Source organism: Petaurus breviceps, unplaced genomic scaffold (assembly GCF_028583685.1).
Source record: "Petaurus breviceps papuanus isolate PSGF00001 unplaced genomic scaffold, PetGlider_PUasm1.0 38, whole genome shotgun sequence".
Taxonomy (NCBI): Eukaryota; Metazoa; Chordata; class Mammalia; order Diprotodontia; family Petauridae; genus Petaurus; species Petaurus breviceps.
Genome location: NW_027186304.1, coordinates 27,334,223 through 27,360,063, shown reverse-complemented (window position 1 = coordinate 27,360,063; position 25,841 = coordinate 27,334,223). Strand labels below are relative to the sequence as shown.

The window sequence follows — 25,841 nt, the reverse complement described above, 5'->3', positions numbered from 1 at the left end:
TATTCTTTTGGATTATAATAATCATGCAGATTCTTTATTCAACTGCAAGCTGTTGAAGAGCTTTGCACTTAATAGGTGCTTAAATGTTCACTGAATTGGATCCTCATTATAATTCTTCTAAAAGTGCAAGTGGATAGCACACTGCCTGACGGAGCAAAGCTATCTCTGTTCAAAGATTATGCTCTAGAGTAATCTAAGTCATCAATATAAACACTAATTATTTCATAACACATTATATTTCTTCCATACTTTCTCCTTATTAGATCATAACAGAAGGGCTATGTTCATATGTGGGCACCGTATTTTATGATGGACGGTGACAAACTGGAGAATGTAAAAAGGAAGAGTAAGCAGAATGATGAAATTCATTTGTCTTGAGTATTGTCTGAACAAATTTAAGATGTGTAGGAGGAAGAAGCAAAGATACAGGAGGGACATGATAACTGTCTTCAAACATCTGAAGGGCTGGCATAGAGAAGTATTAGACTTGCCTTGACCGACCCCAAAGAATAAAATTAAATGAATGGAGGTTGCAAAAGAGAAAACACTTAGACAAAGTTTTATAAGAATTGTGTGTGTGTGTGTGTGTGGTGTGACAGAGAGACAGAGAGAGAAGAGAGAGAGAGAGAGAGAGAGAATCATGTCCAATTGAACAGGAATCAGCCAAACCATCATGGCAATAGTGGTAATTGGTGATGAGAAAGAAGTGATGTATCAAGATGCTGTAATGGGAGGGGGGCAGCAGTTTGGAGTAGGTAAAGTCATAAAAATGAAAGAGGCAGAATGGGAATAAGGGATAATCTAGTTTAGCTGGAATATAGAATATAAAAACTGGAACAGAATGACATATGGGTGAATATGTAGATAGGGACCAGACTGTAGAGGGTCTTGAATGCCAGGATAAGGGATGTGTAATGTAATTCAAAGATGCATAAGGCTTTCAAATAAGATAAGTGATGAGAGTAGAGCATTAAGTCAAAAAAGCTTATTTGATCTATTGTAAACAATGCATGAGACACACATCAGATTAGAAGAATGTAGCCTAGGAGACTATATTCTTTTGGAAATACACATTCTTTTTGGATAAAAGTACAAACTATTTCCTACCAAATAGTTTTTTTCTTCATAAAAGATAAATGCAAAGGGAAAGAAATCTAGTTAAGGAATCCTTTACATTGGTTTTCCAGATGGTTCAGTCCTCTTCTCCCATTTCCACATTTAATGTTTATATTTTGGCTATCTTTTTAGCTATCCAGAACTTTAAATCCAGAACGCTCCCTCCTCCCTTGAATAATGTGACACTATCATCTCTAGGTTCTGCTCCAATCTGCATGACCATTTAGCTTAATGCCTTTTGCTGAATCGCCATCCATACTCTGACCACTAAACCGGACCATCCCACAATACTCCCTCCTGACTATATTTCCTCTTCTCTCAGCTTACTTTCTTGCTTGGTGACTGCATTAGTTTCCATGCATTTAATTATCAGCTTTATGCAGAAAATTCCCAAATGTATACACCCAATAATAATTTATCTCCTAACTCATTTTAGATTGTCAGCTGCCTGCTGAGAATCTTAACTCAGATATTACTCACATTCGTAATGAAAAATCCACATTCCTTCAACAAACTTGCCAATTTCTATTGAGGACACTGTCATCTTTGTAGCCACACAGATTCAGAAATCTGGAGTCATCTATGATTGTTTCTTCCTTTCATTATTCCCCAAATTCAGTCAGTCATCAAGTCTTGTCAATTCTATATTAAAAATGTTCACTATATAGTAACCACTCTAGGTCAACCTCTCATTTTTTTCGTTTAGTCATTTTTTAGTTGTTTCCAACTCTCCCTGACCCCATTTGGGGTTTTCTTGGCAGAGATACTGGAGTGCTTTTCCATTTCCTTCTCCAGCTCATTTTACAAATGAGGAAACTCAGGCAAACAGGGTGAAGCTACTTGGCCAGGATCTCAGAACTAGTAAGTATCTGAGACCAGATATGAACACAGGAGGATGAGTCTTCCTGTCTCCAGGCCTGGTGCTTTATCCACTGCCCCACAGAGCTGCACCAAATCCTCATTACCTCTCTTTTAAATTACTGCAGAGCTTCCTAGAGTCTCCTAGCGATTCCCTTAATCTAATCTCTCCTTGCTCTTAACACATTCTCCACACAGCTCAATTCCTAAAACAAAGATCTGACCATGTCATTCCTCTAGCCTAGAGATTTTAGTGACTTCCTATTTATACTCTAAGACAGAATACAAAATCTTCATTCTGGCATTTAAAGAGCACTGCCTTCTAACCATCACCTATCTTTCCAGGATTATATTACTTCCCTTCATACACATTCTCTGTTCCAGGCAAACACTCTTGCTCACTCTTCCTACCCTATGACACTCTAGTCCATCTCTGGACCTTGAGCCCCCAGGTATGAAATGCACTCACTTCTTACCTTTACCTAATTAGACTCTATAGTCTAATACCTTCAAAGCCTGGTTAAAATGCCATCTGCTCTGGGAGGCTTTTCTTGATCCCATGTTAGCATTCTCTCCTTTTTGAAATTGTTCTTATTGTTTAGTCGTTTTTCAAGTCATATCTGACTCACCATGACCCTATTTGGAGTTTTGTTTTTTTGGTCTTTATTAATTTGTTAACTTTTAGTTTACAAGATTCATTTCCACAATTCCTTAAAGTTTCAAATTTTCTCTCCCTCCTCCTTTCTCCCCCCCCACAGTGGCATACAATCAAGAATAGGATCTGCAAATACTTTCACATTGGACATTAGTCGGGTTATAAAGAGGGACTGTATCAGATGGGATGAACAATGGGAAAGAGGAAGCAAACCCAAACAAGAAAAAGAAAAAGAGCAGGTAGTTTGCTTCAGTCTGGGTTCAAACTCAGTTCTTTCTCTGGATGTAGACATCTCTCTCCATCATGACACTTTAAGAGTCCAGTCTGTCAAAGTTGGTTGTCACACATACGTTGTGTCTGTAATTGTGTACAGATTTCTCCTGGCTCTACTCTTCTCACTCAGCATCAGTTCATATAAGCCTCTCCAGGTAGATATGAAGTCCATCTGCTCCTCGTTTCTTATAGCACAATAGTATTTCATTACATGCATATGTCACAACTTGTTCAGCCATTCCCCAATTGATGGGCATCCCCTTAATTTCCAATTCTTTGCCACCACAAAAAGAGCTGCTATAAACATTTTTGTACATATGCGTCTTCCTCCCACTTCTATTATCTCTTTGGGATACAACCCTAGGAGTGGTATTGCTGGATCAAAGGGTATGAAAGTATTTATAGCAATTCCAGATTGCTCTCCAGAAAGGCTGGATCAGTTCACAACTCCACCAGCAATGCATTAGTGTTCCAATTTGTACACATCCTCTCCAGCATTTGTCATTTTCCTGTTTTGTCATCTTAGCCAATCTGACTGGTGAGATGTGGTATCTCAGAGTTGTTTTGATTTGCATTTCTCTAATCAATAGTGATTTAGAGCACTTTTTCATGTGCTTATAGATAGCTTTAATTTCTTCCTCTGAAAACTGCCTGTTCCTATCCTTTGACCATTTATCAGCTGGGGAATGATTTGTATTCTTATAGATTTGACTCAATGTAATAGTAATGTAATTTAAAGATCCCCCTGTATTGGCTTGGTTTTTGGTTTGATTGTGTTAAAACCCAGAGCTTGTGAATCCCACTTGTGGGATGGACTTGTTGACCTGAAAAGAGAGGGCTGGACTGAGAGGAGCTGGTGATGTAAATTTAGAGAGACACAAGAAAAGAGAGAGGTAGAGGAACTTTTTGGAAGCAGCACCTTTGGAGGCAGAGAGAGACTGAGAGGATTGCTGAGGGCCACTTTGAATTGAGACCTGCCCCCGGAGCTGCCAAGGACTGAGGAGACATGGCTGTTATGCTGGTACTTTGTCTGTCTGTTTTGATGTTGTTTTTTTTTTTTTAAAGCAATCCGGGTTAAGTAACTTGCTCAAGGTTACATGGCCAGGTGTTTCTGGGTGGGTGCTAAGTGTCTGAGCCCGGGATTCGATCTCCAGGTCTTCTCAACACTGGAGCCGGTGCTCTTACTCGCTGTGCTACCTGGCCGCCCCAGTTTTGATGTTGTTTTGCCAGATTTGTCCACTGGTGAAAGACAGTCCTGTCGTTGCAGAGGTCCTGGAACCTGGCTGTTGGTTCCAAAGCCCTGAAGAAGGATTTTCTTGATGTATGTCTACAGAAATCCTGGGAGAGAGTTTTGCAAATGTTTTCAGGGGTCCTAGGACTGTTCTGCAGACAGAGAATGAATTAATGAAGACACTGACAATGTATCTCGTGGCCTTGCTAAGCTTTGTCTCCCCAGGAACAAAGATTGCTGAGAACTTGCCTAGTGTCAAGATGAAGAAAAGACCTCTCTTTGGGTATTAAATGCTGTGCTTGAGCTTGTTGTAACTCTGGGGTAGATTCAATTGTGATCCAGGGGTGGGGAACTTTTGACTTTTTTGTGCTCTGTGATTAAACAAATGAATGTACTTTACTTAGATTGGAAACTAATCTCCATTTGAGAAGAGGGGCTTTGTGATGGACTAAATGAAGGTACAGCCTAGGGGTGGAGTAGCATTTAGAAGAGGAACTTTGTGACTGATTAAATGAATGTAATGTCCAGGGGTGGGCTAGTACTTGATTAAATCACACTTGGTAAATGGTGTATTTTGAATTATGCTATATGTTGATTCTCTCTGTTCTTAATTTTTCACTGAATAAAATGGAGAGCACCTATGCTGGTATTTTGAACCCTGGGAAGTTGCCTTTGCTTGGCATTACATTCAATTATCTGTATATTTTAGAAATGAGTCCTTTATCAGAGATATAGGTTGTAAAAATTCTTTCCCAATTTTCCACTTCCCTCCTAATCCTGGTTACATTGGCTGTGTTTGTACAGAAGCTTTTCAATTTAATGTAATCAAAATTATCCATTTTGCATTTTATAATGCTCTCTAATTCGTGTTTGGTCATAAAGTCTTCCCCTCTTATTGGAGTTTTCTTGGCAAAGATACTAGAGTGGTTTGCCATTTCTTTCTCCAGCTCATTTTACATATGAGGAAACTGAGGCAAACATAGTTAAGTGACTTGCCCAGGGTCACACAGCCAGTCTAGATTTGAACTCAGTTCTTTCTGACTCCAGGCCCAGAGCTCTATCTACTACATAATTTATCTGTACACAAGCTTCATGGTCCAGTAAAACATAAACTTCTTGAGGGTAAGGACTTTTTAATTTCTGCTTGTACCCTCAGCACTCAACACAGCATCTTCAGTGAAGTAGAAGTCAGTGAATGTTTGTTGAATTCAATTGTTAAAAACTGACTCCTTTATATTTGTCAGACAAAATGCAATAACTAATCAGATTTAGTTTGGTTGTTTTGGGAAGGGTTTTTTTTTTTTTGAGAGGGAGGGGTGGGTTTTGGTCAGAACCTGTTATTCATCAGTGTAGGGAACTCCCAGTTCATATATGCACTCCACTAAAACACATCAACAAATTCTTTGTAACTTATAGTCTTAAAAAATTTGTCCAGTACACACGCCGCCGCCCCCCCCGCCAAATATACACACACACCAACCATTTTAAAAGCTTTGACTGGTACTGCAGAAGATTGAGTAGTTTCCAAGTAGTCTGTCCAAGAAAAATTTTCTGGGTCAGGATGACCTGAGAGAGAGAGGGAGAGACACCCAGAGAGAGAGAGAGAGAGAGGGAGAGAAACAATGATCATGAGACCACTGAAACATTAATCTTTCTTACATGTACTACATAATAATTAAAACAACAGTGGCAAATAATGACATAAATATTTTTCTACCAAAATAACAGTGCAATAGGGACAGCTGGTAAAACAGTAGATAAAATACTGGGCTGGGAAGTTAGGAAGACCTGAATTCAAATCTGGTCTCAGAAAGTAGCTGCATGACCCTGGGCAAGTCAGTTAATTTCTATCTGCCTTAGTGTCCTCAATTGTAAAGTGGAGATAATAACAGCACCTACCTCATAAGTTTGTTGTGAGAATCAAATGAAATAATATTTTTTAAAAGCACCTAGAATAGAGGAGCTCAGAACATTTCCCATTCACGCATCATGTAACTAAAGCAGGTTTTTGGGAATCAAAAAATTACCAGGAGATTCAGCAGCCCCTCTTAGGCAATAACATTTTCCTCCCAAAATGATGAGTAAGACCTTTGCTATTAGAACCTAATATAATTTCAGGTCCATTTCTCATAAAGGGAATTAAGCCAAATTTTAAGTAAATTGACTCCTAAAGATTAAAAAAGTTCCTGTCAGATTTGTGACAGTTTTCACTAAGAGATTTTAGAGAATATCACATTGAAGTCAATTTATGAAAGTGTAAAGCTTCTTTATTTTTGTGATTTAAGTTCTTTAAAACTGACCTATTTTTCCTAAAGTTATTTTATCTCAAATCTAAAAGAACTGAAATCTTTACTAGGGGAAACCACATGCTGTTCTACTTTCAAATTCTGTAATTGCTCTCAGAAGAGCAATTAGCTATAAGCTGTGACTGATAAAGCTAATACATTTTTCTGACAACAATGTAATTGCAACCATAAAATATAATTTGATATAAAAAATCCATAGGCTTAAAATTATGACAGAAAAAAATTCACTGACTTTTAGGAAAATAACTATAGTTAGCAAATCATTCATCCAAAAATTCTAAGAAGAAAATCACTGATGTGGACGCTGCCTAATCATTCTTATGAGTTACATATACTTAAGTCAACAGAAACCAAAAGGGAATGATTCAGACAGTCCTAGTCAAAGGAATGACTTAGAAGACAGAGTTTGAATGATAATGTGGTAGAAAAAATAAGGCAGAAATATTTTACAATAAGTTTAGGAAAAAAATCCTCTTTCAACAATTTTTGAGATTGTATTTGCCATTTCAAAAGTATAGTTTTATAATTTTCTGTAAATTCATCCAGATCAGCTGAGATTTTATTTTATTCGATTCCATTCAATTCAACAAGCACGTTTTAAGCGTCTACCTATAAAGAAGATGAAAAAATGCCTGCTGATTTTAATTCATGCTGTCGAGGGTCTTTTATATTCTACTGGAAGATAAAATAAATAAAAATTATAATTTGGGTCTGAACAATAAGAATTTTTGCTATCAACTATTGCCTGATCTTTGGAACTGCAATGAATTTCAGCACTGTATTAGGAAACCAGAGACCTGGGTATAAAACCCACCTCTGCCCCTTACTACCTGTATGGCTCTGGGCAAGTTTCCTCATATCTCTCTGACCCTCAGCTTTCTCATCTGCAAAATGAAGAGTAGAATGAGTTGACCTTCTAAAATTATGATCCCTAATCTATGGGGGATTTTGTGCAAATGTCAGGGACCAGATTTCAGACTTATTCCAATGAATCAGCCAAATGGATAAATGTGTCCAACTGCCTTTGCCATACATATGGATCTTCAGATTACCATAGTTGTCAACTCTCCAATTCCTTTAAACTGAAGAGAACAGCTCAAATCCTGTTATGTGGAGAAGCGCTTAGCCTTATTTAGGAAGACTGAATTGGACACTGGCTCAAGATAACCTTCTTCCTGTGCAGTCCTGAACAGAATGTGATATGATAAACGGAGAAGATGTTCTCATCACGGTATCAAATGGCACAAAAAAATGAGTTCTTAGCAGCAAAGAAGAGTAAACTGAGACTCAAGGACACCATTCATAGACCTTATCCTTAGGCAAAAGGAATCCAAGATCACAGTTAGTAAATAGGTTGCTATGGAGTGAACTCCCTAAGGCTTTTAAGGCCAGAAAAACAATAGGCATTTTCTCTAATTTATCCTAACTGCTAAGAGAGACAAAGTCTAAACCATGAGAAACAGCAAAAGCCAGAGAAATGTGGAAATTATGTGTTGCCACTCATCTCAAATTGTTAAACATTTACTAAGCCCTTCTTAATATACAAGGTGGCACAGTGAGTATGGAACCTGAAGTCAGGAAGACTCATCTTTCTGAGTTCAAATCTGGCCTCAGACACTTATTACTAGCTGTGTGACTCTGGGCAAGTCACGTAACTGTCTACCTCAGTTTCCTTATTTGTAAAATGAACTGAAGAAGTAAATGGCAAATCACTCCAGTATCTTTGCCAAAAAAAAAACCCAAATGGGGTCACAGAGAGTTGAAAAAATACTTAACAAATATGCAAAGCATCAAGCTAAGCACTAAGGATATGAAGAAAGGAAAATAAAAGAGTGTCACCTCTCAAAGAGTTCAGAGTCTAATGCAGGAGAAAACATGCAAACATCTATATACAAACAAGATGATAAATTGGAGATAATCATACAGAAGGCACTAGCGTTATGGAGGAATTCAGGTCATTTCAGCATCACATGTAGCTTCTAAGACATGTCAGCAATATACTGGGGAAGCATAAAGAACACTGTATGAGATTCTGAATGTGAAATTATGGGACATGAGTTTGCATCCTGGCTCTGCCACTGTGAAACCACCCGTATGACTAGAATAAGCAAACAAATATTTACTAAGCACCTAATGAGTCGAAAAGCAGAATAGCTCAAAAGAAACATATGCGATGTTCAAATTTAGAGACATCTCCCTTCCAAATGTTCTCATGGACTGTTTGTGCATGGCCTGTGACACAGCCTTCCAAGCTCATACTTGTCTGATCAGCCATAACTGCACACACTATACATCAACCCCAACACAGTGATATCTTTGAGTACAAAGGACAACAGCCAACTATGGGAGGCAGATGTGAAAAGTGCAGGGGATATAATATACAGTGAATGAAACAATCCCTACCTGCAAGGCATCTGACCTCTCTGAGCCTCAGTTTCCTGATCTGTAAAATAAGAGGGTTAAACAACATGACCTCTAAGGTCACTCTAAGATCTAGGAACATATCAGTGGACTCACTTTCATTTCCTCCACAATGCTTGACATCTCAGCTGGTCTCTACCAGACCCTCTTTTAAGCTCTTCTCAGTCTCAAGAGTGAACGCAGATGTTATACAAGTGATGAGATAATGAAAGGGAAGTGAGGAGTGGGCCCTTAGATATCAAGAGCGGGAGGAAGAGAAGTTCTCTGCCTTCTCTTTGTGATTACTAATACAAAGTTTAAGGTTCATTGCCTTCACATTCTCATTTTTTTGTTGATCTTGAAAGATTAGATATTCTTTTGCCTAGCTGTGAGAAGGAAGGCTTTCATTTCTTCAATACTGCAGGGCATAGCAATGGCTAGATCCAACGAACAATGCACTGTAATTGCCAAATAGTCATGGAAGATAGAAAACCACAAACTTGGCAGTTTTTCTTTTTCTTTTTTTAAACCTAACATTCATTCTATGGAGCTTTAGTGGAGTGTTTCCAGCCTATTTGAAACCAAACTAAGGTATGGTGGTTAGAGGAAGGCACTAATCCTCCCCCTCAACGGCATAAAACTGAGTTGAACTCAATAATTTATTCATTTTCACAAACTAACTGATCCATTTTATTACTCACATCCCTCCAGGGCTCTAGAGTCTCTGCAATATCAGGAATTTTTTCCCCCATCATTCTGCTCTTGGCTCATGACAACAAAAGTGACTTTGTTTCCATATCCTTAATGTGTTATCGAAACTATTTCTAGATTTTCTCAGTGCCAAGAAATAAGGGTGATGGACTTCAACTCAAGTATCAAATTTCATCCCCTAGGGAAAGAGCAATGTGAAATGAGCATGGAGGGGAGTCTTCACCAGCAGAAAAAGTGGAAGGAACATCCTGCTAACTCCAAGTAGAACAACTATGTATATTTTGAGATCTGACAAAATCGTCAGCTCATCTTAAAGTGGATTATACTAAAGTTAGCTTTAGCCATTTTTTTAGAGATACAGGACAAGGGCCTCAGTATAAGCTTGATTTATCTAAAACAGATTGAGTAAATAATTACTTGTCCTGGGAAATCTTCCTTGACACAAGTAGCAGGCTTAAATATCTTCAATTTCTTAGTGAATAGTCATTTTTCATAAACTCCTTAGAATTACAAAGTGAACTTCTGGATGCATTCTGGATATTTTTAGAACAGTATGTCCACCAGAGAACAGCTGATACAGGATCTGTATTTAAATTAAAAAGTTACATTTTCCCCCCTGTGAACTGTTATTTAAATACCATGCTAAGATTAAATAGATAGCTACCATACACTACTCATTTTTTGTTGTGTGCCAGATGCACAAATGGCAAGAGCATTAACGGATCATTTCTTCAAGGGTTGCTATAATGAATAACGTGTCAACTCTTTGATCAACTTTGTGGCCTTTTAGAGGTCCTTTGAAAGAGTTCTCATTAATTTAACTAACCTATTAAGAGACTTCAAAATTAGCTTGGTGAATTGAGTTTGAGCTTTTACACTGGGTCACAGATTTAAAATTAAAAGGGCTATCAAAGGTCATCTAATACAAACCCTTCCTTTTATAAGTGAGGAAAATGAGGCCCAGAGAGGTTAAGTAAGTTGTTCATGGTCACACAAGTAACAAATATTACAGGCAGGACTTGAAGCCAGGTCCTGTAAAGGCTCCTTTTTTTCTAGATTTCCATATATTATGATGTACTTGACACTTCTACCAAAATTGACTTAGATAGAATGATGTGTGTGTGAACACAATGATAAAACTGGTTATGATAAATTTGTAACTGTTTAGCTATCAAATCATGGTATTTAATTTACAAAATAATAATAATTCAACATTATGTCACTTAAGTTTTTCCTCACAACAACCTTACTATAGGTGATATTATCTCCCTTCTCTGCTGTTGTTATTCAGCTGTTTCAGGCATGTCTGATCTATGTGATCACTGGGGTTGATTTGTCATCTAGTTCTCCAGCTCATTTTACAGATGAGGAAACTTGGGCAGACAGGGTGAAGCAACTGGCCCAGGGTTACCCAGCTAGCAAATGTCTGAAGCTGAATTTGAACTCGGGAAGATGAGTTTTCCTGACTCCACAATCCATGCTTTATTCACTATGCCATCTATCTGCCCATCTCCATTTTAAAGATATGGAAACTCAGGGTCAGAAAGGCCTGCCAAGACATGTGCTAAGTAACTAGTCAGTGTCAAAGGTATAATTCAGACCTTCAGTCTCCTGATGCCAAAGTCACCTTCATCTTTCACTGCGTCATCCAGATCTCACCAAATTTCACATTCTGCTTAGTTACTAGCTAAAACACTGTGTGTTTTCAATGACTTTCTACTTTGCCTTATAATCTCATAATGGGAAAGGTATTAATAGGTGGAGAGGGAAGATTTCAAAAGCTTGCTATTAAAATTAGTTGACACTGTTTCATTTTGTTCTGTTTTTGTTGCTGCTAGAATTCACTTTCCATATCCCAAAACACACTGGAGTTTGCCATTCACACTGTGACTATGGTACAGATTAAAGGACCCACTCACCTTGTGGAGCTATCAGAGTTCTCGCATTTTTCTGACACCATCCAACTGGCTGAATAAAAGGACTATTAATATCACACCTGCCAAAAATATATAATATTACTCTAAATAGAGTATTCTTCTAATTAAAGCAAAAGAAAAAGTTCAAGATTGATGACAGATATCAAGAGGAATTATCTTGAAAAAAAGAGATGACCAAAAATAGCTTTACATAGGCCACTTTGTATTAAACATTCTGTAAGGTGAATAACTGTGCCTCAGTATGCCGTAACTTATTTGAAGTCTCACAAATCCTATATATATAACATAAACCAATAACAAAGTCCTTCCCTGCCTCAAACCTATATTTTGCATGATGCTCTCATTTCATCTTACATTTACTGTACAATCAAAATTTGTACAGGTTCAGTCATTTTCAGAAGCAGCAGCTCTTTTAGTTAAACATTACATTCTGGGAAGGAGCGCTAGAAAATTATTTTAATTGCAACTTCTTACTTTTTTGAGGGCTGTTGCTCAGGAACACCATCCCTCCTTTCTAATGCCATGTTGGCTTAATACCATTATATGATCTACGTTCCTTGCTTTCTTTAGGCTTCTTAAGAACGCACTACCACTTACGTCTGATCTTCCCTAACAGATAGCAGAACTATCTCTCAAAATTGGGGGGAAAATAAAATGAAATTCTGGGGTACTCCTTCACAAGAATGTTCCCTTTACTAACTAGACAAACTGTAGCAAGATGATCTTACCTATCCACATTAATTCAAATATGACATGATTAAATAGTCAATAACATACTATAGGGGGAAAATAAGCTCTATAATTCAACTCTGCCTCAGGAGGAAGAAAAAAGGTGGTCAACTTCTCCCATGCTTCAACCACCACTGAGTAGTCCACTTTATTTGAATGCGGATCACATCTGAATATCTTTACCAATAAAATGGTGTACTTGTATTGAAAACCTTACAACATTTATCCAGAGGGCTTCATGCACTGGCTGGGCACTCAGGAGGGCAGCCACTCTCCTGGCCACTGTAAACAGCTCCCAAATTGGTGGGAGGAATTCACCATTCTCTCCTATCAGTGCCTGGATAAGTGTGAAGTCGCAACATTTTAGATTAACAAGGACAGTTTCCTCACCAATAATCATAGCTGGCATCCCAGTTGTCAAAGTGTACAAGTAGGCGATCTCCAACAATATCTGTGATGGTGGCCACACACACCAAGGAAGGGTTCTTCCTGTCCACGGCTTCAAGTTTCATTCCTACCTGAAATTCTTGTGCTGGGGTTCCAATCTAGCAAAGCATCCCCATAGAAATGAATGTCAAAGAAAGCATGAAAGACAACTAAACTAATATACATATTTTTTTAATCCCATGATATCTGCTGCATTTCATCCCTTATCCTCTGGAATTATGCTAAGAATGTTCCAGTAAAAACTGTGAATAGGCTAGTATACCATATAGAGTTGTTATAGTCATATAAAACTAGCTAGCATTTTTATGGCACTTTGAGGTTTGCAAAGCACTTTAAAAATATCTCATTTTATCCCTCCAAAAAATCCTGGGAGGTATTTACAATAATAATAATAAAAGAAAAACAACTATTATTATACCCATTTTACAGATAAGGAAACTCAGGCTAGAGGCGCATATGTGACTTGCTCAGAGTAAGTAAGGTCTGAGGCTAGATTTAAAGTATTCCAGACTCCAGGACCAATGCCACCTATCTGGTGGGTTACTTTTTTTCCTTTACATAATTATCTTTCCTTGCAGTTCTTAACTCAAATTAGATTTAAAAAAAAAACCTTAAGATTACTGGAAGCAGTAGTGGTTTTAAAAAAGAACAGACTTTTAACTAAAACAAAAGTTACAAAATATATAAATCATATACTTCAGTCACTTCAAAACAAAAGTTAAATAATCTGACCACTTGTTCTTGAAAATTATGTGGACTCCTTCAAAATTAAAACTGCGTATCTAAAAATTAGTAGGAAAGTTTCTAGCATTTGCTCATGACTAGAATTCATTTTCAGGTTTCAGCAGGGTAAAGTTTACCTGCATACAAGCTCTATGGCCAGATTCAAAATTGCAATGTAATTTTCAAAAATGGCTTTAACAACATAAATGCCATTTCTGAATTCTGAAATCTGTGGAAAATAATGGGATTGGAGGTGAAAGGAAGCTATCTGCACCAAAGGATCCCTGGATACTCTCACACATAACTCACTAAATCTTCACAAAAGCCCTCTGAGATATGCAGAGTAGATATTAATGTCTTCATGCCAAACAAAATGAAACTGATGTTCAAAGAATTGAGCTGCCTACAAGCAAAGACATCCAATAGGCTGGAGGTAGGACAAGGAAAGAACTCTTTTTCCTAATTTCTAAAATGTACTATTTATACCATGGGGGGAAGTTGGGGGGGGGGAAAAGAGGGGGGACCCCCTGCGGCCTTGAGGCCACATGCAGTCCTCTAGGTCTTCAAGTGCAGCCCTCTGACTGAATCCAAACTTCACAGAACAAATCCCCTTACTAAAAGGATTTATTCTGCAAAACTTGGGCTCAGTCAAAAGGTCACACCCACGAACCTAGAAGGTCACATGTAGCCTCAAGACCGCCTCCCCACCCCATAGTAGACCATTTAGCCTTCAAAGCATGGGAGGTGCTGGTAACGCCACTCTTGCCAGATTAGAAGGTGGGCACTGTACCTTGGCCTTTCCCTTCTCACCATCTATGTGTTCTTAAGGTAGCATGAAAAGAACAAGCACAAAGAAAATCCTACCTGCTCCCTCACAGAATCTGTTCCCTGAATGTACAAAATCTGGTGGATGCTTTCCCTTTCTCTTCAATTCGAAAGCAGATTTTCTTCTCCTCTTCAAGTGTCTGTCCAAGACATATGTATTAATGGTTTCAATGGACTACCCATTCAACTTCATTTCAAAATCTGTGTAATATGCATTCTTTGTAAGATCCTGCTGTTTTTCAGTCGCGTGTGACTCTTTATGACTGGGGTATTCTTGGCAGATTCTGGAGTAGTTTGCCATTTCCTTCTCAAGCTCAATTTACAGATGAGGAAGGAAACTCAGGCCAATGGGGTTAAGCAACTTGCCCAGGTCGAAGGAAGGTAAGTCTTCCTGACTTTAGGCCTGACCCTCCATGCCCTGTACCACCTAACTGTCCCTTCTGTAGGATCCTATGACTTTATATAAGTAAGAGTAGTATCTTTTAAGAGACATAGCTAGAGATGCCCTCCATTGATATTAAACTTTTTCCATATATAATTTGCTCAGGACATCCCATGTGACACTACCAACACCTTGATCAAGCCCATATTTCCCTACTTTCTACCTTGTTAGTGATCACTGGAGCATCACTGAACAAATTGTTACGGTAATTGCATCTGACTGGGAATCTTATTTGATCTTGATATAGATACAGGAGGCACAAGGCTGGAGAGCAGAGTTCTAAAAGCTGTGCTTTGCTACTCTAGAAAGTCAATTTACTTTTTAATCAACAAACAATAAACACAGTAGGATCTTATATTGTCTAACCCTCTCAGTCAAGTTTAAGCAAATTCTATATAAGATGCAACTGGCTGTGGAAAATCATTTGCCAGATTCTGACCTTTTCCTTCTTGTATTTTTATCAAGTATGTCCTCAATATACTCATGGGCCTATTGCCTGGTTCATAGATAAATAATTCTCATAAAGGCTTAAAGGGAAAAGAAAGTTATGTCACATGTAGTTACTAATACTTTCAACACCACCATTTTGGAATAATAAAGTCATCCATTTTTTAAGCCATTTTCTCACCCTGAGATATCTTTAAAATCAATTTTTCATTTATCTCCTAATTATGTCATCTCTAACACAGATTGAACATGCTCAACACAAACGACCTATGTGTTATTCTTTAACTTTTTAATTTCTATTTCCTGACATAAGACATTCTACACCAATAGCCTCAATGTGGTGCTTCCATTGTAATCGATAATGATAATGATAACATACTGCTATCTCATTACATTTTTCTCCTACAGGATTATGCTCAGCCTATCACTTTGGGTTTAGTTGAACAAAGTAGAATACCTGAATATAATGAAATACTATTGTCCTGAAATCTGATGAAACAGATGATATCAGGGGATATTTTGGGAGACTTGTAACAAGAGTCATTTATACTTATCAATTGGTTGGTTGCTGTCCTTTGTTCTTGAAGAAGACCAAAATGACATCACTATGTTAGAATCGAGTTATAATGTGTCTGACTGGCTGGTCAGACCAATACAAGCTCAGAATGCTCTCACACAGGTCAAGTACAAAATGTCCATTTGAACATTTGGGATGGATTCTCCAAATTTGCTTATCTTGCATTTCTTTTGAGTTATTTCAATTCTGCTTTGTTCATACAGCACAGTGCCTTCTTTGATGTGGGTATGCCATGTAGCATGGTCCTTTGCCAGTGTCTCCCACGTCACACAATCAATTCCAAAGTTCTTCAGTGAGACCTTGAGAGTGTCATATTGCTTCTTCTGACCACCAACATTCACACCTTGTGTGAGTTTTCCATAAAATAGTATTTAGGCAAATTTTGGCATTCAAATAATATGGCCAGTCCATCAGAGTTGTGGTTCTCTGCAGTAGAGTTTGAGTGTTTGGCACTTTAGTTTGAGAAAGGATCTGCTACTTTATCCTTCAGGTGATCTTCAGAATCTTCCTAAGACAATTCAAACGGAAGTGATTCAGTTTCCTGGCATGGCACTGGTATACTGTCCAGGTTTCATAAGCATGCAACAATGATATCAGCACAAGGCTCTGTAGACCTTCAGTTTGGTAGTAAGTCTAATACATCTGTCCCACACTTTCCTTTGGAGTCTCCCAAACACAAAGATAGCTCTGGCAATGTGTAGGAGCACAGCAAGGCCAGAGAACCAAATATTCTATGTAATGGCATTCTTGATACCTTTGGAGACATGATGCTCCTAGGATTACAGACTTGGTTGGAAGGAACCTTAACAGTCATCCAGTTCAAACTTTTCATCTTACAAATGAGGAAACTGAGGCACAGAGATTAAGTGTCTTGTCCCAAGTTGGAGGGACAGGATTTAAACACAGGTTCTTTGACTCTAAAATCATCACTCATACTTCACAGCCCAAAGAAAGTTTCTAAGCTAACTCCACTATTTGCCTCTAGAAGGAAAACATACGACCCATCTTTCCATGCCACTATAATTTATGTCTTCTGATTTCATTTATTATAATAATATGAACACTAGTGAGTTTCAGTTCCTGTAGTGACGAATCTTTTTGTCATCAAAAACAGATTTTGCAATCAGAGGCCTACCGTGTTTCCTTGATAATAAGACCTATCCCGAAAATAAGCCCTCCCCTTACTGTGTAAGATTCCTCTAAAATAAGCCCTCCCCCGAAAATAAGCCTTATTGAGATTGTTACTGTAGTGAAGGTGATCCCCTGCGCTACACGCTACATTACGGTACCCTCTGTATGCACTGTCCCCCCTCCCCCCCGTGAAACGCACGCCGCGCTCCGAGCTGCATCCAATCAGAGCTGCAGCAGTGAGCGCGTCATCCTGTTCCCCAGTGATTTGCTTGCTGGTACATTTTTTTGTTCACATTTACCTGTTTATTAAAATTGCTGTCAATGTTCATTAAAATAAGCCCTCCCCTGAAAATGAGCCCTCTGGTGTTTTTCTGTCAAAAAAAAATAATAAGACAGTGTCTTATTATCAGGGAAACACGGTAGGAATGAAATTAATATTGGAGGCAGTCTATGAACTAAGTGATGCTAACAATCTCCTGAAACACTACTCTACTACCAAGGAGAGATGACCCAGGAGAAAGAAGAACTTTGTGCTTTTCAGTTTCAGGGTTTACTTCATCAGCTAGCATTCAAACCGCTGAAGAGTCTCCAGATGCTTCTGGCAATGATGATCCTTGGAGAAAAGTAACAGACAGAGGCAGGATGGCAGCTGGAACTTGTCCGCCCAAAGGGAAGAAAATCATGCTAGTGTCTATCATACTAAGCACAGTTTTTCTAGGTATGTTCGGTCTACCTGAAAACTCTACACTGGTTTGAAAAACACACAAACTCATATATAGGTCAATTTGCAGTATGAGCTATGGGGAGGTTTTGAAATGAGACCTTTAATTTTTAAGTATCCTCAAATGTAATCCTTTTTACCTATGGCTCATTTACTTTCCATATTTAAATTATTCTATTAAGAAAAACTGATTATCTGCCCAGAGAAATGGTTGGTTTTTAAGGTGGAGAGAAAAAAATGAAAGACAGAAAAATGAATTCTTAATGAATCATCAACAGGGGCAGTACAGTGGCAGGAGTGGGGAACCTGTGGCCTGAAAGCCAAAGCGGCCCTCTAGGTCCTCAAGTGCAGCCCTTTGATTGAATCCAGACTCCACCGAACAGCTCAAAGGGCCACACTTCAGGAACTAGAGGACCACATGCAGCCTTAAGGTTGCAAGTTCCCCACTTCTGGTAGGAGAAAGAACAATATTGAACTTGAAGATCAGGAAAGAACTAGGTTCAATCTTTGCATCTAAACACTTACTAGTTGTATACATATATTATGTTTGTACATGATTATTTGTGACCATAAAAAAAAGTTTCTGAGTTTGTGAGCCTTGACTTTATCTGTAAAATGGGCATAAAAATACCTGTAGGCATAGTAATTCATGAAAAATGCTTTGTATACATTACAGGTAAAATAATTTGGGAACATGGGATTCGAAAAAAATATAAAGTAGATACTTACACTACTTCTGCTTAGGAACAGTTTCTTTGGAGCATTTTGTAATTTGGAGGTCTTCAAGTTGTCCATACAAGTAACCTTGTCCTTTCTGTAACCTAACGGAAATAAAAATTCCTATAAATACTCACCATACACATGGTTAATGGATTAATGATTGTTATTTTTATTCCAATTTTTAAAATCGTCTTGCCTTTATTTCTTTGACATAAATGAAACTTTTGGATTTATGTATTAGGCCTCTCAAGTCCCTAATTTGTTCAAAGATCTAATTCATAAAAGGTAAAACTGGTCACCTGAATTTTCTTGTACAGAAATCATTTCCTACTACAAAGTCAATCAGTTTTGGGTCCTTAGACATCCAAACCAATCATCAAATAGTTATCAAGGAGGGAGAAAGATAAGATGACCACAAGAAAGCCTTTCCAAATCACTCAGACACCCTGGTAAAGAGTTAAACACAATTATTCCCAGTCACTCAGAAAATCAATGCTGCCCCCATACCACTAAGACCACCCCATCATTATATCAGGAACAGTATTAATTGTATTAGTTTAACTGGTTAATTAATTTCCAGTTCTGTATCAAGCAACATGAGGAGGTCTAGTCCTCAATTCCTACAAACCACTCCTAAGAGTATAATGGACAGCTGGGAAGGAAAGAACCATTGGGGCCTATGTTCACCAGAAGTCATTTTTCAGTTAATTCCAAGGGAAATGACGGAGCTTCTAGAAATCAGATTCCACTGAATTACCTAGTAAAAGGAGAGTCAGTCTGACAATTTACTTAGCAAAAAAAGTAGGCCTCTAATTAGTTTATATCCATCTGGAATTTGCCTTAATTACTAGTAAAGAGGGTCTAATATAATGATAATTGTACTGGACTCAGGAGATTCCTGGTTCTAGCATTAACTATCTGTGTGACTATGCTTAAGAAAGATGATCTCTCTGAATCTCAGTTTCCTCATCTGTAAAATAAGAATAACAGTATTGTAATAAGCACTTGTGAGGACTTTATTTTGAACAAAGTTCTTCATAAATCAGAAAGATAAATATATATACACACACATATACAGACACATATATGTGCCTGTGTATGTGTGTATATGCACATACACACATACATATGTATATGTATGTGTATGTGTGTGTGGTGAGTGTGTGCATATGTTTGCTCCTATTTTCATAACAACAAAGCTGAGCCCAAGAGGGGCTCAATTATATTTAATTGTCTATTCATGGTGTCTCTTCCATTAAACCTCTCTGGCATTAAGAAGATGCATAACACAACCTCCTAATTTATTCAATTTAAAAGAATGCAGATGATGGCAATTTTTTTCTATTTCTTTGATGGCTCATTAAGAAACACATTTTTCAAACAAATGGTTAATCTTTATCAAACAGCTTCCCAATGATGAAAGCTTAATTTAGGAGAATGATATGGAAGGTTTAGAGCTGGAAGGGGCTTGAGAGATCACGCAAGCAATTAGGCCCCTTTCATTTTACAGATGAATTAAGTTAGACCCAGGGTGGCAAGGAGGTAGAAATCCAGGCCGTCTAACTCTAAACTCGCCAGTTTTCCATGGCACCACACCGCCATAAGACTGTAAGCTTACTGAGGGCAGGGATTGTCTTTTTTTGTATCCCCACTGCTCGGCACATAGTAGGCGCTTAATACACGTTGATTAGCTGACTGCCTCTTTCTTCAGCATACAAAGGGTCACAGATTACTTTATTTCCAACAACCTTGTAAGATCAGCAGAGAATGGGTTATTATTCCTATTTTACAAAAGGAGGAAACTTCTCAGAGATGAGTTGACCTGACTGTGAGAAGAGTTAGTAAATGTCAGAGCAAGGGTCTGACTGTCTTTTGACTCTTGAGTGCAGGGCTCTTTGTATGACACCAGAATTCATTAGGCTAAAGTTCTGGTGTTTCTGTTTCATAAATCAATGATAAAGTTGGGTGCTGAAATCAAATGCACTCTTTTCATTACCCAGAGTCCGTTTGCTTGCTTTGTTCTAAATTACATCATGACAACATTTCAAGTGAACTCATGTTGATATGTTTGATGTTATGATGCATGTGTTCCTAAGTATTTTTTTTTTGTTTGGTTTTTGGAGAGGGGAAGGCAGGGCAATTGGGGTTAAGTGACTTGTTCAAGGTCAAAAACTTGTTAAGTGTCTGAGACTGGATTTGAACTCAGGTCCTCCTGACTCCAGGGCTGGTGACTGTGCCACCTAGCTGCCCCCCTAAATAATTTGTAATGGTAATAACTGCTGGACACTGTGCCTCCTTCTTATATGGACTCCTCGTCTTGGAAACTGTGCTATGGTGGACTCTCATGTTCATGTTTTGTGAAATAATGTTTAAAGGAAAACTGGAATAGCAGTTGACCACCTTTCTAATGGGTAAACATTTCCCCGCTTACCCTTAGGGACGTGCAATTCATGTTTGGTCTTTTCACACCACCCCACTGGGTGAATATCAGGGGAACCTGCATTGGTCCAAAAATCATAGCAGCTTAAATAGCCGTCAAAGTGAAGTCTTAGGCGATAACCACATACCTATAAAATGGGACATGAGGAAATAGCTGTAATTTTGTTTGCTTTATTTAAGACAGATGCAAAATTCATCAAGTACTAAATGTTTTTAACTTAAATCAACATGTAAAAGTATTAGTGATGTCATTAAGTGCTATTCCCTTCTTAAAAATAGTATCTGATTTCTTCTAATCTCCAGAATATATAACTAAGATCTAGCAGAACAAAAACTTTTGAACCTGTAGTCCCAAAGACTAGTAAAGTTTCTTTCACATAGTAGTGGCTTAATAAATATTTGTGGAATTGATAAAAACTGATTTTTAGTTTAATTATATGGTTTCATTGGGTTCTATTTGGGATCTCTTTATTGAGATATTTTTCAATGATATAAAATTAATTTTAAATGCATTGAAATACTATTCTGGGGCTAAAAACCCAATCTGTTATTCTCTAGGAATTTATTTTAAATATTATAAAACAGTTAATGAAACTATAATAGACTTCTCTTACCTCAGCAACAGAGAGCACAAAGTATTTAGATAGATCCTAGGAGTCAATGTCTTCTAATCTCATTCCAATTTGAAACATTCGGATGCAGATAATGTAAATAGGGTCTGTCTGGTAAGTTCATAGAGCTGGGGCTCTTCTACCAAGAGCCTTTCTTTTTCCTTAAACCGTGACTCTGAAACACCAACTTGAACATACCGAGCCCCATCCTGTCAGCAACACTGACTCTAGTCCTTCTACACTACAGCTAATATAGAAAGGCCAGGCTTCCATAAGGTACTTAAAACTCTCACATATAGATCCAATAATTTCATATGCTTAAAGGGGGGACAGCGATGTATTCCCTCTGAAGTACCTTATTTCTTCTTTATCCAAGCACTATGTATTTGTTAATTTGACAAGTAAATCCAATTAATAAAACAAATATTTTTTCTACATTTAATACTATCAAAACTCATAAGCACAGGAAATAAAAGTGGAAAGATATGCAGAAGTGAAAACTGTAGAATTATATAAAAATAATATACGTTAAATATGATTACTAAAAAATAGTATACAAATGTGAAGAAATCAATAATAATTCACCAATATTATTAGTATGTTAAAGGAATGAAGGTGGGTTTTTTTTAACTATAGTTATATATCTATCTTCATGCTGCCTCCTATGCTGATAATGGAATTTTTAAAATTAAAAAAAATAGTATTTTTATTTTTAACAGTTAACCTTGTTTAGTAAATATTTTTTCACAAATCATTTACTTCCATCACACATTTTTTTTTATGTTTCAATAACATAATACCCCCACACATTTTTCCTGAATTGAGCTTAAAGGCTTAAATACAGTAGGAAGATGAAATCTTCAACATCAGTAGCCTGGGATTCACCTATGACTGTCACACCTTTATGCACTCCCTACTGAGGGTAATACAGGTATAAACAAATTCAGAAATGTTTATGTGGTGGCATATGTCCGGAGATAATTGATTTTGAATTGGAATGTGGCATGGCATATCTGATCTTGAGCCCAGGAGGACCTGGCTTCTGTTACATACTAGACATGTAGGCCTGGAAAAGTCATTTAATCTCTACGTGTTCCAGGAAACTCCCTAAGCCTTCCAGCCTCACCCAGGAGCTCCCCATCCCAATGAAATCACAGGTTCTATTTTTATTCCTATGCACTATAAAAGATACATTCACCCGTCCCTGACTAAAATTTTTTTTAAAATGAAACAGTAACCTAATGAATGAAACCCTTTTCAACTCCAATCTGGCAATGCACAACAATAATTACAAAACTGATCATATCCATGGACTCGATGATGTAATTCCTACACTACAATCTAAAGGCCTACTAAAAAAGGAAACAAAAGTCTAATTTGTATAAAAATATTCACAGCTATTTTACCTCTAACAGTGGAAAAACTAGGAAACGATCTCCATATAAATGGTTAGAAAACACCTAAACAAACTGATATATGAATGTAATATAATACAAATGAACCACTAACAAAATAATAAAATGAGAACCATAAGGAAATATGAAAATACATATGAACTAAGAAAAAACAAACTAAACTATATGAAAACTAAGAGCTTTTTGTGTCTACAGAAAGAAGATATCAGGAGGAGTAACAGAAATGCTATTGTTATATTAAATTATTCTTTTAAAATGTAATTAATTTTAATTATATGGTTTCACTGGGTTCTATTTAGGGTATCTTTATTGAGATACTTTTTAATGATATAAAATTAATTTTAATGCATTGGAATACTGTTCTGGTGTGGAAAACCCATTTGTAATTCTCTAGAAATTTATTTTAAATAATATAGAACAGTCAATGAAACTATAATAGACTTCTCTTACCTCAGCGACAGAGAGCACAAAGAATTTAGATGGATCCTGGGGGTCAATGCCTTCTAATCTCATTCCAATTTGAAAACCATTTTCATGCTCAGGAAAGGACTGATCCTAGGGATATTCAAAATACAGATAATTAAACCATAGCTATTAAAATATTAATATACCAATACCCTGTAAGTAAAGATTCAGCATGCATATGAGCAAATGGGAATCCTCTGTACTACTTGTAAAATTCAGCAGTATCGACCTCTATAAAGTAGTCTGTTGAAATTGCTTAGTGAACATAAATGGTACACTAAAGTACTTCAAATCATTCCAGATTATAATCATTTAAGCTTTTCTTTTATAAAGGGCCACTTCTTATTTCCATGAAACATTTAAAGCAATGAGTTAGAGTTGGGAACTGGGAACAGACCCGATCTATACATGGTAGTGTGGACAGGTGTGTGGCTCAGTGGACAGAGTAATGGGCCTGGAGTCAGGATGACTCACTTTCTAAGTTCAAAACTGGCCCCAGACACTAATTAGCTGTGTATGACCCTGGAGCCCTGTTTGCCTCTGTTTCCTCATCTATAAAATGAACTGGAGAGGGAAACAGCAAACCACTCCAGCATCTTTGCCAAGAAAGTCCCAAAAGGGGTCATGAAGAGTCAGAAAAAACTGAAATGAATGAAGAACAAATGCACAATTGACAAAAGCTTTGAGCAACATTTTGCTAAACAAATGTTACCATATAGTGTAGGAGATCCACAAAAAAGTAAAATAAAACAAATATTTCTTTATAGCACAACGGATCATATCATAAAATTACAAATAAACACATATACACATGTTTTATCCCATCCTTAAACCCTGAGTGTCCACCAAGGTCCCTCTTCTTTTCTTCTCTGCACCTTGTACTTTCATCACATTAGCTCCCAAGGGTTCAATCATCATCCCTAAACAAATAACTCTAAAATCTATGTATCTAACTCTAATATTTCTTATATGCTTCAGCCCCACATCAACAACTGCCTGATGGAACCATGCAATTAAATGTCCTCTAGGTACATCAAATTCAATACGTTGAATATAGAATTCATTATCTTCCTCTATAAATCTGTGCCTGACCTACTAATTTCCTTGCTTCTGTTAGAGTACCTCTCTCTTTTCAGGCAATGTTGGCAAGTTCTTAATCATTCTCTCTCCTGTAGTTAATTAGCTGCCAAGTTTCCCTCCCACCTTCCTGTTTCTCTATACTCACAGAGCAAACAGACTAATTCATATTTTCATCATTTCTCATCTAACTGATCTCCCAGATTCAATATCTCTCTTCTCCAGTCCTTTCTGCATAGCTGCAAATCATCTTCCTAAATGACAGGTCTGACAAAATCACTCCTTTACTCAAGAATCTCAGTGGTTCTCTATTGTCCCTAGGGTAAAAAGCAAACTCTCCAGCCATTCAGTCTGGTTCTAGCATTTTCCAGACATTTCAAATTTCTCCTCATGAAAACAAACTACATTCCAATCAAGATATCCTGCTTGCTGTTTCCCAAACCCAGACTTTCATTTCCTCTCTCTGACTATGCCTCAAATGTACTCACACCTCAATCTCCCATTCTAGATTTGAAAAAGACTTGGCATCCCTTTTCAAAGTCCAATGGAGGCATCACCTCTTATGGGAAGTCCCTCCAGATTGTCCTCGTTATTAACCCTCCTCAAATTATCCTGCACTTGGATCTATGTGTATATTCTATTCCCACAGGGAAATATAAAATCCATGAGGACAGGCATTTTGTTTTCTCTTCGTATCTCCAATGCCTTACATATAGAGACACTTAATGCATATTGAAGTATGTGTCTTTTTTTCCACCTCTAGATATGAGAAGTGATATGTATAGGAGCCCTTCGACATCACTACTGATAAAAGGAAGAGCCAACAAAACCTCGTGTTACAAAAAATGTTTGGTGGTGCCTTAAAAAGGTAGACAATTACTAGGTTTGAAAGTCTTAAGGGTTTAAAAAGGAAGACGAGTTTCTAGAAGAGAGGACAGATGTTCAGCCAAACTGATAAGCAGACACAATATAGACAAGTTGTTGATAAATTCTTAACTACCTTCCAACAACAAATGAAGGTCAACAGAGACGCAGGGGTTCATTCTCCTTATTAAAATGACCAATGGAATTGGCATTTTCTGGAAATTTGGAAGTCTAAAAGGAGCAGCCTGGACAGCCTCGTTTACACAGCAGGGAAGGTGACTCCCTTTGTGAACATTTAGAACCATAAAAATGGTGAAATTCAGAACTACAAGATTAGAATGCTCAAAGTTCAACACCCTTATTTTACAGGTGAGGAAATTCAGCTTCAGAAAAAAAAGTAACATTTCACAAAATAAAAAAAAACATTCAAATAACAATTGTCACTTTTATAAAAATGCCCAAATGGGGAAGACAGCTGAACATTAACACCAACAATAATAGTTTCCTGAAATTTTGATCTTTAGCTGATATAGCTGTCAACCACATTTTTTATGGACAACCAGAAAAACTGGAGGGACAGGGAAGGGGTGGGGGAGAAGAAGGGGAGAAGTGTGACCTGGTCTATACTTCAGCTACTGTGGGGTACTTCCAATGAGGAAACTCCTTCTACTAATAAAAGGAGCACCTGGGTTGCAATTTGTGACCTTGGAAAGTTTCCTAA

At 37.5% G+C, this 25,841-nt stretch overlaps 1 protein-coding gene across 6 annotated transcripts in view; it reads right to left on the bottom strand.

The window, feature by feature from the left end:
* Nucleotides 1-25,841, bottom strand: part of L3MBTL4 (L3MBTL histone methyl-lysine binding protein 4) — a 450,236-nt gene that overhangs the window by 363,311 nt on the left and 61,084 nt on the right. For all 6 annotated transcript variants that reach the window (XM_069099671.1, XM_069099669.1, XM_069099670.1 and 3 more), the window contains 6 exons: nt 23,165-23,269; nt 20,681-20,816; nt 18,259-18,350; nt 12,607-12,761; nt 11,470-11,546; nt 5,614-5,699 (listed from right to left, as the gene is read on the bottom strand). In XM_069099671.1, coding sequence (XP_068955772.1) covers nt 5,614-5,699; nt 11,470-11,546; nt 12,607-12,761; nt 18,259-18,350; nt 20,681-20,816; nt 23,165-23,269 — 651 coding nt within the window. The remainder of the gene's footprint in view (nt 1-5,613; nt 5,700-11,469; nt 11,547-12,606; nt 12,762-18,258; nt 18,351-20,680; nt 20,817-23,164; nt 23,270-25,841) is intronic.